General features: G+C 31.9%; 2 protein-coding genes across 2 annotated transcripts; both read right to left on the minus strand.

Annotated features, from left to right (window-relative positions):
* Nucleotides 1–1,918: 1,918 nt before the first annotated feature.
* LOC145031925 (uncharacterized) lies at nt 1,919–2,711 on the minus strand. The gene has a single exon (XM_078980579.1). The coding sequence runs from the start codon at nt 2,599–2,601 to the stop codon at nt 2,125–2,127; it is 477 nt and encodes a 158-aa protein (XP_078836705.1). The 5' UTR covers nt 2,602–2,711; the 3' UTR covers nt 1,919–2,124.
* Nucleotides 2,712–3,831: 1,120 nt separating this feature from the next.
* Nucleotides 3,832–7,993, minus strand: LOC145030198 (uncharacterized). Its single transcript, XM_078978603.1, has 11 exons — nt 7,723–7,993; nt 7,483–7,602; nt 6,996–7,365; nt 6,680–6,881; nt 6,216–6,596; nt 5,980–6,113; nt 5,581–5,718; nt 5,144–5,276; nt 4,639–4,786; nt 4,290–4,353; nt 3,832–4,186 (listed from the first exon to the last, which is right to left on the minus strand). Exons 1-11 carry the CDS (start codon nt 7,991–7,993, stop codon nt 3,832–3,834), a joined length of 2,316 nt encoding a protein of 771 aa, XP_078834729.1.
* Nucleotides 7,994–13,118: the final 5,125 nt, after the last annotated feature.

Consider the following 13,118-nt stretch of genomic DNA (forward strand, 5'->3'; position numbering starts at 1 on the left):
AGTTGAACCATTATCTTCTCTATTTCCCGGTCCAACCGAACGGTTCAAACCGATTTTTAAAACATTTTGTTGTAAGCACATATTAAAAAAATCCATTTATAAATTGTTTTCTAATCCACTAACACCAACAAATCAACAATATCTATTATGAAAGCAATGTTAATGCTTAAACGCATAAAACACATCCAAATGCCTCATTTTCCAAATTTTCCATTACAAAAACGCAAACCCTCTTTTAAAAAAAGGGCTTTCTAACAACTTTATTGTTTAGAGTAGCACAAAGAATCCACACTTTTAGACTTTTAATGTTATCTCTCTACGATCGACTTTCTCTTTCTATAAAATATTTGTTATTACTCGAATGAGGAAGGAGAAACACAAAAAAGCATGTACACACTTTTACAAGTGGATATCCACTAATCAGGTTGTTCACATCCCTACAGAAGATGTGGACAAGCTTTGTGGATACACCATTACACACTTAACTTCCACTCTCTTAATATCCGCCACATAACTTCTGTGGATCACCCTTCGGGACACACCATGACATACATATCTATGGGACCCAATTTTGAAGATTGCTGTTTGGAGAATGCCCAATTGTCCAATAACTCATATTCAATCGAAACACTCATAATAATTTGCTCAACTTCAAGACTTTAATCAAGACATAAATATATATATTATCCAGGGCATCTCAAACCCGAGTATAGTATTTGGTGGTAACATTATTTTTGGTGTAAACTTATTTCATCTTAACACTACTTTTTATATCAACTTTATCTAGTGTTCATGTTATTTGTGGTGTAAAGTTTCTTCAACTTAACAATATTTTTCCATATCAAATTTAGTGTTACTAATAATACTACACCAATTTTGGTGTAAAACTTTTTAAATACCACTAAATTTGGTGTCAACAAAAGTTTCAATATGTCATTTGTACTTATTTATTTTTGAGTTTGCACATATCTAACTTATTTTAAATGTTTTGAGTTTGAGTTTATATATTGTAAGTTAATTTAATTTTATAATCATATTTTGAATTTAGTATTGTTTCAATATATTTAATAAAGATGATTTCCTATTTAAATGTATTATAAATGTAACTGTTTACTTAATATAATGTTTATTTTAATAATATAACAATTAATTCAATTTATTATATATATATATATGTGTGTGTGTGTCTTGTTTGATATAAAAATATTGTTAAAGTTGGAGATAAATTGTAACCTGCATTACCTTTTTACATATTCTTTATAAAAAAAATTATGATGAGTGGAGGTGGTCTTAGCATTAGCCATTTGGGAATGATGTGAAAAAAGAGATTTAGATGTTAGAAATATTGGAAAATTTGTCTAAACACAAATTTTATCCAACTAAGTTAATTCAACACAATAATAAGTTAATTCAACACGATAGGTAAAAGTTTTCATTCAGTTTTAGACGTTTTAAATTTTTAATAAAAACTTGAAGAAAAATAATGTTTCATCGTAAGAGCTTTTAGATATTAACTAAAACAAAAGGTTTTGAAATCAAAAAAACTATTTCAAATGGAGTTTAATACAAAATGCCTTAATTACGTTTTTTCAAAATCAATTACAAGTTTTAGATAAATTATTTTATGTAATTTAGATTTTTTTAAACGTTTCTATATATTTTAGCTTAATACTCATATACAAATTAAATAAACAATCTAACTATCAACTATTTTTGTCGAACAAATCAATATTCGTGTTTTTGTTTTTGTTTTTATTTTTATTTTTATATTTATTTTCTGCAAATTAGTATCCACTTGTTCACTTCACTTGATTAACAAAATCCATTGCCCTCACTGCTTCGATTAGAAGACATTTGGATTTCATTACTATCTATATAAATTTAAATGATTCGACCATTTATATAAACAAAAGAAAAGTTAAAAAAATAACACTCTTTTATATATTCTGCAACTTTAAAAAATCAATTGTTACATATGAAAGAGTAATAAAGAATTGCAATTCCCTTATTGCTTTTGCAAAAAAGAATATATAAAAAAAAAACAATTTCTATCTATACTTATGTAAAATTTTATAAAAATAAAAATAAAAAATCCAAGAGAAGACCCTTCGGGCAATCAAACAATCATCTTGAACAAATCGGTTCTTCAGCAATAGTCTCCAACAATGGCTTCTTCGATCTACACATCGTAATCATATGCTTAAACTCCGGCGAAGATAACTCCTCAATCTCATCCAAGCTCAACCTCGGCGGCGTAGGTGCATTTTCCGGCAGAATCCTCACAGTTCCTATTTTATTAGCACCAGATTTAGCAGCAAGAAACAGAAACGCCAAATCAGCGGTGGCGACGACTGAATTCAACCTGTTCATCGGAAACACGACGTAAACGGAAGACATCTCCAGGTCTTCGTCGGCATTTAGGGCGGAGAACCGGGCTCCGATCTTGAGCGATTTTGAGTTCACCAGAAAAGTGTTCGGCGATTCCAACATGAGTTCTGCAGCTTTGATTGGTTGCTGGAGTTTGCGGATTTCCCCATTGGTGTAAATTACCTTTGTGCTCTTTGAATGTTTGGTTAATGTGCAGGAAACGTAGTTGCCCATGACGACGGCGAATGCGACGGCGACGGCGACGGCGGCGGCGGTTTAAGATTTAATGGGTGGATTGGGATTTGGGAAGATGGAAATGCGATTTGAGGATAGGGAGGGAATTAATGGGGTATATATGGAGATAGAATGTTTGACAAAATTAATTAAAAAATGAATTAATTTTGAATTAAGAATTTGAAATTAATAAAATAATAGAAGGTGACAGTTGGAATGAATGGTGTTGACAATGAGAATCCCGCGTTTTATAAATAAAGTAAAACTGTCGACCTGGATACGGTGCTATTGGTGTGGTACAACAAATAATACGGAAGATACAACATTAAATGGTTTAAAACTTTAAATGAATGAAGTCGTAGGGTTTTTTCTTGTATTTGTGCATTAACTCGAATGTTGTGTATTTTTAAATATAAGATATGATACAATATCATCTACGAAACATACAAGTTGAAGCACATACGTGACTTATTATTATGGTAATAATCTCTTACGCAAATACAAATTCATTATTGATCGGTCTTTCGTAGTTGGTAGTATATAGAAGTCTATCCTTATTATTAGATTTTCTACTAATCTTGAAATAGACAGATATCTTATTTATCATTATTCATTATCAGTTTTTATGAAAGTATAAACTCAAGATTTCCCAACATCAACATTTCATTTAATATGAAACATTGGTTTACATCTAACAAATACAAGGGTAACTTCTCTACAATTACTCTCAACTCTTCAAATGAACACTATAAAACTAATTTATTCTGTAATCACAAAACAAACTGAAACCCCAATAGGAAACCCTAATTTGGAGAGAATATACAAGAGAGAACAACTGAACAATACTTGCGTTACTGAGAAATGAGCTCAGTTTCCACATTAAATACCCGAGGCAGCATATACCCATGGACTACCCATGGACCTGGTTCGGGTTAAATGACCTGCGTGTCTTCTTCACCTGAATTCTCAAGAAATACGACAATACCCCTATACTTATAATAAATTAACAAAAACATACCATATAACTACAAATGATAAGTTTGCTTATATTATTACTTTTTAACACCCCCTCTTAGACTTATCATTTGAAAATATTATTTTCCTGAAAACAAATTTAAAAGTCCAAATCTTTTTGATAAAAACTCATGTTGAAAAGAAGTCAAAGATTTGATCAAAATATCTGCATTTTGATTGGAGGAATCAATTTTAACTAACTTTAAAATACCATTTTCATTTTTTTTTTCTAACAAAATAAACATCTATCTCAAAATGTTTTGTCTTCTCATGGAAAACCGGATTTAATGCTAACTTAATAACAGATTCATTATCACAAAACAATTTAACAGGAGTTAAATCATTATAACCAAGATCATTTAAAACTTTTAAGACCCACAATACCTCACATGTAATAGAACCCAAAGCACGATATTTAAACTCTGTTGAGGATCTAGATATTGTGCTTTGCTTCTTACTTTTCCAAAAAACAAGAGAACCACCTAAATTTACCAGATATCCTGACACTAATCTTCTTGTTGACAAACATTTTGCCCAATCAACATCTATATAACCAACAACATCTACATTACTAGATTTAGAAAAAAAAAACACATTTTCCTGGACACTGCTTTAAATATCTTAACAATCTAAAAGCAATATTTAAATGTGATTTTCTGGGCTTATGCATATACCGATTTAACACTTGAACAACATAACTAATATCAAGTCTAGTTACTGTAAGATAAATCAACATTCCTATTAATTTTTGAAATTTAGTAATATTATTAACAAACTCTGTATTATCGTCACAATCTCTATTGAAAACAAAATTAATTTCCAAAGGTGCTTTAACAAGCTTACGACCTAGCATTTCAAATTCATGTAAAAGCTCCAAACAATATTTTATTTGATTTAGACAAATACCATTATCATTGGGTAACACTTCAATTCACAAAAAATATTCCCGCAATCCTAAATCTTTTATTCTAAATTGTGATTTAAGAAACTGTTTAACATTTTCAATTTCTACATTGCTATTACCTGTTAAAATTATATCATCCACATACACAAGCAAAATGACAATGGTGTTACCCTTTGATATAACAAATAATGAATAATCACTTAGACTTTGCACAAAACCAAAAATAGACAAAGAAGAACACAATTTTTCATTCCGCTTTCGTGGAGCCTGTTGTAAACAATACAGTGACTTAACAAACTTACAGACTCTATTGTCAATTTTAGTATGATACCCTTCTGGTAGAGTCATATAAACATTTTCAATTAAGTCACCATATAGAAATGCTCTATTAACATCCAATTGGTAAAGAGGCCAAGAATTATTAATAGCAACACATATGACAATTCTTGGTATAACAATTTTAGCAACATGAGAAAATGTTTCTTCGTAATCTATTCCTTCCGTTTGGTTATATCCATTAGCAACAAGTATAGCTTTATATATCTCAACCTCACCACTTTACTTGTATTTAATTTTATAAATCCAACGACAACCAATAGGTTTTCTATTTTTAGGAAGATCTACAATATCCCAAGTATGATTTCTATATAAAGCTTCAATTTCCTCATTCATAGCTTTGATCCAATTAGGATCAGAAGAAGCTTCAGAATAAGTTTTAGGTTCAAAAGTTATACTGATATTCGACACAAAGCACTTACTATCATTAGTCAAACAAGAATAATTCACAGATTTTTCTAAACCATACTTATGAGAACTCTCAACAACAAAATCATTAAATCTTGCTGGTAAATGAACATTTCTACCAGATCTAGTGACACCTAATAAGTGATCATCAGAAGGGTTATTTTGTTCCAAACATTATCCTCAGCCATAGTAGATGAACTGGGAATATCCTCAACAACCTGAGGCACACGTGCCTCGTCACTTTAGTTGTTGACCACACTAACAGGGGTCTCAGCCAGACCGTGGACTGCTCCAACATCATCAGATTGAAGGGTTACTTGTGTTCTTGAAGAGAACTAGACAACATAGGCTCATCATAGGAAAATGGGTCACTTGGATTAATAAAAAAATTAGATTTATCATCATTTGAGGAATTAAGCTTGAAAGTAAACACAGATTCACAAATTTTCACATCCCTGGAAACAAAAACAAAACTTGAATCAAGACTCAAAACTTTATAACCCTTTTGCTCCAAAGAATAACCAAGTAAAACACATTTTTCAGCACGTTCAGAAAATTGGCCAAATTATTTAATTTTGTTTCAAAACAAAGACACCCAAAAACACGAAGTGGGAGTTCTGTTAATCAAGAAAACTGAAGTTAAAACAGAATCACCCGAAAAACATAAAGGTAGCCCAAACTGAAACAATAGTGATCTAGCATCATTTAATATATACCTATGTTTTCTTTCAACCACCCCATTTTGTTGAGGTGTATGAACACAAGAAGTTTGATGAATAACACCTTGACTTTCAAAAAAAAAAGTCTTCACGTTATGATTCAAAAACTCAGTACCATTATCAGACCTAACCTTTTTTATTTTAACATCAAATTGATTAAGTAAAATACTAAAGAATGCAATAACACAAGAAAACAGTTTACTTTTTGAGTTTAGCAAATAAATCCAAGTTACCCTAATGATATCATCCACTATAGTAAGAAAGAACTTAAACCCTTCTGAAGTGACCACCCTATAAGGACCCCACACGTCTAGATGAATAAGCTCACCTAAGCAAGAAGTGACATGTTGACTAGACGGAAAAGAATTCCTTGTTTGTTTTGCCATGTGGCAAACATCACAAGGTGGTAAAGACTCATTTCCAAAATTAAGATGAGTCTTTAAGGAATTTAAAGCTTGATTAGATGGATAACCAAGTCTATTATGCCATGTCAACTTAGAAACACAACACACAGTAGAGTTAGATCTAAAAGAATTAACTGAAGGTACACTATCCACATAATAGAGACCTCCAGATTCACTACCATTCCCCACCATCTCCTTTGAGTGTAAATCCTGAATTTTACAGCTATGTTGCATCAAAACACAACCTCACACTTATTATCTTTACAAACTTTGTGAACTAATAATAGATTAACATTAAACTCAGGAACATCAAATGCATCAAAAGGAGTTAAGGAATTTGAAATATTTAAGTTTCCAATTTTTTCAATTTTAGCACTAGTCCCATTAGGATGGCTAACAAGAAGATTGAGTTTAGATACATGTACTGTATCATACAAAAGAGATTCTGATGCTATCATATGTTGATTAGCACCAGAACCAACAATCCATTTATTACTGTTAAAAGTTGAATTACAAACATTGAACAAGCAAGTACCTGCCATATTAGCATTGATAGATGCTTCCTCATTGCACTATTTTTCAACAATTAGACTAAGAAACTTGGCATACTGATCTTTAGTAAGTTGATGAAACTCAGACTCTCCAGGTTCAAATGATCCAGAAGCAATAACAAATGAATTTACATTGAAGTTTTTATCTTGATTGTTTTGATTAGTATCAATTCTAGGTTTAAAATCTTTGGGATACCCAATTAGTTTATAACATTTTTCAAGAGTATGTCCTTTTAGGCCATAATTCTTACAATGAACAACCTGGCCCTTGCTTTTATTATCAGAAAATTTATTATTGAATTTACTATTAAGGGCACTAGGTTGACTCTTGGAAATAGGTTGAGAGTCACTAGAAAGAGATCCATTCCTTTGAAGAGATTCTTCTTGAGAAATTACTAAAAAAGCGGTTTTAACACAAGGAAGGGGATCTATAAGTAATATATGATTCTTAACCTGGTTAGATGTCTCATCAAGACCGGTAAGAAATTATATAAGCTTCATTAGCTTAGAATGATCATTTAGTTTAACAGTAGCCTCACAAGTACATTCTGAAAGACTAGTTAAACCATCAAATTCATTCCATAAAGCGTCTAGTTTATTAAAGTAATCAGAAACAGATATACCATTTTGCTTTAAAGAATTAATTCTTTGATGAATATTAAATACTACAGACCCATTTGCTTTATTATAAGTTTCAAATAAGTTGTCCCAAATTTCTTGAAAATTATTAGAATAAGCATGACTAGCATAAATTAAATCACTAATTGAAGACAAAAACTAGGAACACACAACTGCATTAGCCCTTTCCCACTTAAACTCTTTATTTTTTTCAATAGAACTCTTTTTAAAAGTGCCATCTACAAACCCTAGTTTGTTTCTAGCCTTAAGGGCCCTAGACATAGAACCCCTCCAAATACGAAAGTTTTCATTTCCAGTTAGTTTTAAAGTAACAATAGTTGTAGTGGCATTATCAGAAGGATGAACATAGAGAGGATCATCAAAATTAATTGAATCATCCTTCCCACTCCCTTCTGGAGGATCATTAGGACCAGCCATAAAGGAGGAAAGAAATAGAAATATCAGATAAAGCTCAAGCGATCAATAATAATAACAAACAATCACTATACTGACATCCAGATGGTCACCACGTATGTTGGGGCCCAAGACAGTCAATATAGATCAAATAAAGAAACAGAGTAAAAAAGAAAAGCAAACAGAAATGTAACTGATGTACTCAAGACATCAGGATCTCCCACCTCTAATCTATAAAAAAGGTTGAGTAGGGAACAAAAAAATGCTCACAACAATCTGAAGCAAGATTTGCAATTCAGAATGACCGCTCACCTCCCTTAGGGTTGTTCCCTGTCAGAGTTATTTCAGACACACGCCCATTCCCTGACAGAGTTACTTTGACCCTTAACACAGAGATTAGGTGAGTAGACCAGAAGATGAGAAGTTTTCTCCAAGTATGAACCACAGATACTCAAGGATCAGATAGTCTCCACTAAAAACTGCAAGGAGAAACACACAAAACGCAGTAACTTGATTCTAACAAGTAAACAGATCTAAACGATCTGGAAAACACGAACGATTTCCAAAGAAAAACAACAATCAACGAAGGATCTAAAATGATCGATTTCAAATATCAACAAAATCAACAGAAAAAGAAGAAGACAAGACTAACCTGTATGAAACCTTCTTCAAATCATCAAGAACCTCAACTATCGCCACACAGTAGCTCTGATACCATGTACGAAAATATAAAATCAAGATTTCCTAACATCAACATTTCATTTAATATGAAACAGTTGGTTTACATCAAACAAATACAAAGGAAAACCTCTCTACAATCACTCTTAACTCTAAGATGAACACTATAAAACTAATCTATTTTGTAATCACAAAACAAACTGAAACCCTAATAGGAAACCCTAATCTGGAGAGAATATACAAAAGAGAACAACTGAACAAATTTTGCGTCAGTGATAAATGAGCTCAGTTTCCGCATTAAATATCCGGGGCAACATATATCCATGGACTACCCATGGACATGGTTCAGGTTAAATGACCCGCGTGTCTTCTTCACCTGCATTCTCAAGAAATACAACATTACCCCTATACTTATAATAAATTAACAAAAACATACCATATAACTACAAATGATAAGTTTGCTTATATTATTACTTTTTAACACAGTTAGACATTATAATAAATCATGTTATTTATGCAACAATGCATTTGTTTTGCGGGTGAAACTATTAGTGTAGTATTTGTTAAAAATTTAATGGAATTATAGCAAGTTGACAGTTTTATGTTATTACATATTGTTGGGAGGAACAAATTTTTCTCGATTTATAAGACTTTTATTTCTTAAACTTTCAAAGACTTTAGTGACAATTAAAGATGAATCAAGCCCGCGTGTATTTAATGTAGTTGATGAGCTTTTTATTTTTGGTTGGATTTGTCAGTTCTGGTTGGATCAGGTTTGAACTAAGTTTACTGATGGTTTAGTCAAAGTTAACCGATGATTGACTTCGTGGATAGCTTCTGGGAAGTCTCCATAGATCGGGCAGCTAAATTTTTGGTTTCAAATTCTGATTACCCTTGGTTTGAATTCGATTTCAGATAACTTTAAGGTATTTTGAATTTTAAACTAAGATACATGTGAACTATTGCCCTCTGCGATTCAACTATCTTATGGTCTTTCGAGTATTCATTTTACGTTTTGCAACTTACAATCATTGGAGCCAGTAAAAACCATGAAGAATATGAGTCATTCCGTATAGTTATCAGTCAAGATCTGCAATTTTTCAGGTTGATTTTAATTTTTGTCTTGTCTTTTAATTCACCTACAATGTGACATTCTCCTATACATTTCTTATAATCAATCTCACCGCAAATGATGATTTCTAGACAAATCTTGGCAATTAAGTAATAGTAATTGGATTTATTATTACTTAATTGCTAACGATTTGATATCAGTCTTCAATATTAATCGTCAAAGTGTTTGTCTATCATATTGGAAATACAATAGCACTATTACTCGAATTTTTTTATTATTATTTTTTATTTTTTTATTTTTAAATTAAACTAATATTGATACTAAAATAGTCAAATCAAATACAATGTATAATCTACAAAATATTAAGGCACACAAAGATTAGAAAATTCAATAATTTGTTGTTGCGTTTGGTCCTAACTTGTTTGGGCATATTATGATGAGTATGCTCAAAGTCTTTATCATTTGTGTTAGGTTATATGGTGAATCCCTTTCTTTGTTGGTTTGGCTATTTCTCATAAATTATTTATGAAAGAAAACATATGAAATATCTTAATATCTACTTTTTGGCTTGATTTATACAAGCATGATATTGACACGACGTAATTAAAATACAAAGTACACAAAGTTTAGATTTATTTGAAATCCAAGGATACAAAGATCAAACTACAAACCAATGATCAATTGAAAAAAAAAATCTTACTGTTTCTCGACAATTAGTATGGTAATTTCTTTTATTAGATGTTAATCATGTTATAGATATAATCGTTCATTTGATCCAATCTAAATAATATTAAATTGCACTAGTGATTTTAAATATGGTTTTTGATATTAGTAAGATTAAATTATTGTGTAGTTAACAAAGTAAAAGGTTTAACTTATCAAATTAGATTATTTTTTGTGAGATCTATTTTATGGTGTTTAAAAATGGAAAATAATGTATACGTTACTTATGAAATAAAATAAAACGGGTGGATGGATGGAATTTGGTCAGACCAAAGTGGAGTATGTTGTGAGGGTCCAAACCTCCTTCCATTCTCCCAACTTTGAGTCTCCCATAAGCATAAAGATTGGGATTTTCAGAAATTATATAAAAATAGACAAAATTGCATCATGCAACCAAACATTTAATAAAATTATAAGGTAACTATCAAACAAAATACATACTCATGACAAATATTGACAATGCCTTTTATTTTTACTCATAAGACCAATATACTTTAGCTTTAATGATAATAGTAATATATATCCCATAACAACAAACTTACATTGTGTTATCAATATCAACAATATATTTTAATGACAAAACTTCAAAAATGGTCCCTATGGTTTTCGAAAATATCAAGTTTAGTCCCTAAGTTCAAAAAACCTCACAGATGGTCCTTATGGTTTCAAAAGTTTTAACAAGTGGTCATTTTCGTTAACTTCGTTAGATTTTGACTGTTAAGTGAAGGGTATTTATGTCATTTCACTGCCATAGGGACCATTTATGAACATTTGTCTTATTTAAAAAAATTGAAAAAAAATATAATTAATTAATATTAAAGGGTCCCACCTCTCTCTCTCTCTCTCTCTCTCTCTCTCTCTCTCTCTCTCTACCGTTCCTACTTCCTACTGCCATGACCATTCTTCCACCCCTTTCTTTAAATCGTTGTCGGATTCCATTCTTTTATTTGATATGAAACAGATTTCTGTGGGGCGTTTTCTGGTGGTTGCCTCACAATCACTTATGGTTTTTTGACCTTTATCCTGATTGGTCTCTTGGAGATAGATGGTTGTTTATCTGGAAATCTATGAAGAAGACGAGGGATAAGGATGTAATTTTGATTGAAATTTGATGGGTTATGTGCCTTTATTCCTGTAGAAGAAAGATATAGGGTATGATTTACATTTGTGATGCAATTCTGGGTCTTGAAATCCTCTTCAGCAACATATCTTCTTCTTCATCTATATCTATGAATGGATCCACTTTAAGATTTTCCCAAGAAATTCCCTTTCGGTTTTTTTGGCATCAGCTATGTAAAGAATATGATTTGGGGTGGGGTGGGGCTATTGAGTTTGATCAAAAATGGTTGCTACTGTAATATCCGATGATACCCCCTTCCCCTTCATAGGTTTGATTCAAGTTTTGTTGTTTTCAAATGGGTTGTTGGTGTCAAATAAGCCATTAAAGAACCATGGTGAAGGAATGAAATAAGAAATGGGACGGAGGTTAAGAAAGCTATGATTTGGGGATTTCACCGTTTGATATGAGTTCATCGATGATGGGGCTTCTGATTGATTTAATTAGTACAGGGAGGATTTGGATCGATCGAGCAAATGATAACAAAATCAATGCACAAATGATTTTCCTCTTCATAGTTACCCTACGAACACATCTTTGCTGATGGCGGTGATTTGGAACAGCGACGGGGGTGGCAAGAGGCCACTCCGGTGGTCTTCTGATGCCATGTTCTTGCTTCCTTCGACTGTATTCAATGAAGGGAGTGTGGAGAAGGTCACTGAGTAGCTTAGGGGTGATTTTTCCGACGAGAAAGTGAGGTGGCAGGTGATTTTTAAAGCAGCAGCACCAGGTGGCGTTGGGTAGTAGGAAGCTGCTTCGGTGGCCTTCTGCTTCTTCTTTCTTGTTTAAAATTTCCAGAGAAAACAAATGGGATGAGGGAGAGGGTTGTGATCGAAACAGCAACAACAAAGGGTTGGGGATGTGCTCTCAGGTGGTAGCAGTGAAGGGTGGGGTGGTGGTAATTTGGTGGCAGCAAGGTGGATGCCACCTCTTCCTTCTTTTTTTCTGGGTAGAAACAGATGAGAGTGAAATGTGAGGTGGTGTTTGGGGTGACGTTTTTTTATCAGAAGAGGGTGGTTTTGGGTGGTGGTTTATGGTGGTTTCTTGGTTGTTTAGAGAGAGAGAGGGATGGGTGGGTGGGCCTCCTTTATATTAAATAATTATATATATATATATATATATATATATATATATATATATATATATATATATTTTAAAAAAATAAGTCAAAACTTCATAAATAGTCCCTGTGGTAGTAAAAAGACAAAAATACCCTTCACTTAACGGCCAAAAGCTAACGATGTTATCGAAAAGGACCATTTATTAAAAGTTTTGAAACCACAGGGACCATTTGTGAGGTTTTTTGAACTTAAGGACTAAACTTGATATTTTCGAAAACCACAAGGACCATTTTTGAAGTTTTGTCTATTTTAATTGGTTGCATATTGCTATCATCCGTAAATGTGTAAATGTTTTTCTTTTATGGGTAAATTTTGTAAGTATATTATATATTTTATGAAGGCACTAATATTTAATATATAACTAAATACAAAAAGAATTATTAACATCGATACTTATTTCTTAAGTTATCTTGAAAACATAAGAGACTGCCTTTTCTT

This window comes from Lactuca saligna, chromosome 2 (genome assembly GCF_052625555.1).
Source record: "Lactuca saligna cultivar CGN05327 chromosome 2, ASM5262555v1, whole genome shotgun sequence".
Lineage (NCBI taxonomy): Eukaryota > Viridiplantae > Streptophyta > Magnoliopsida > Asterales > Asteraceae > Lactuca > Lactuca saligna.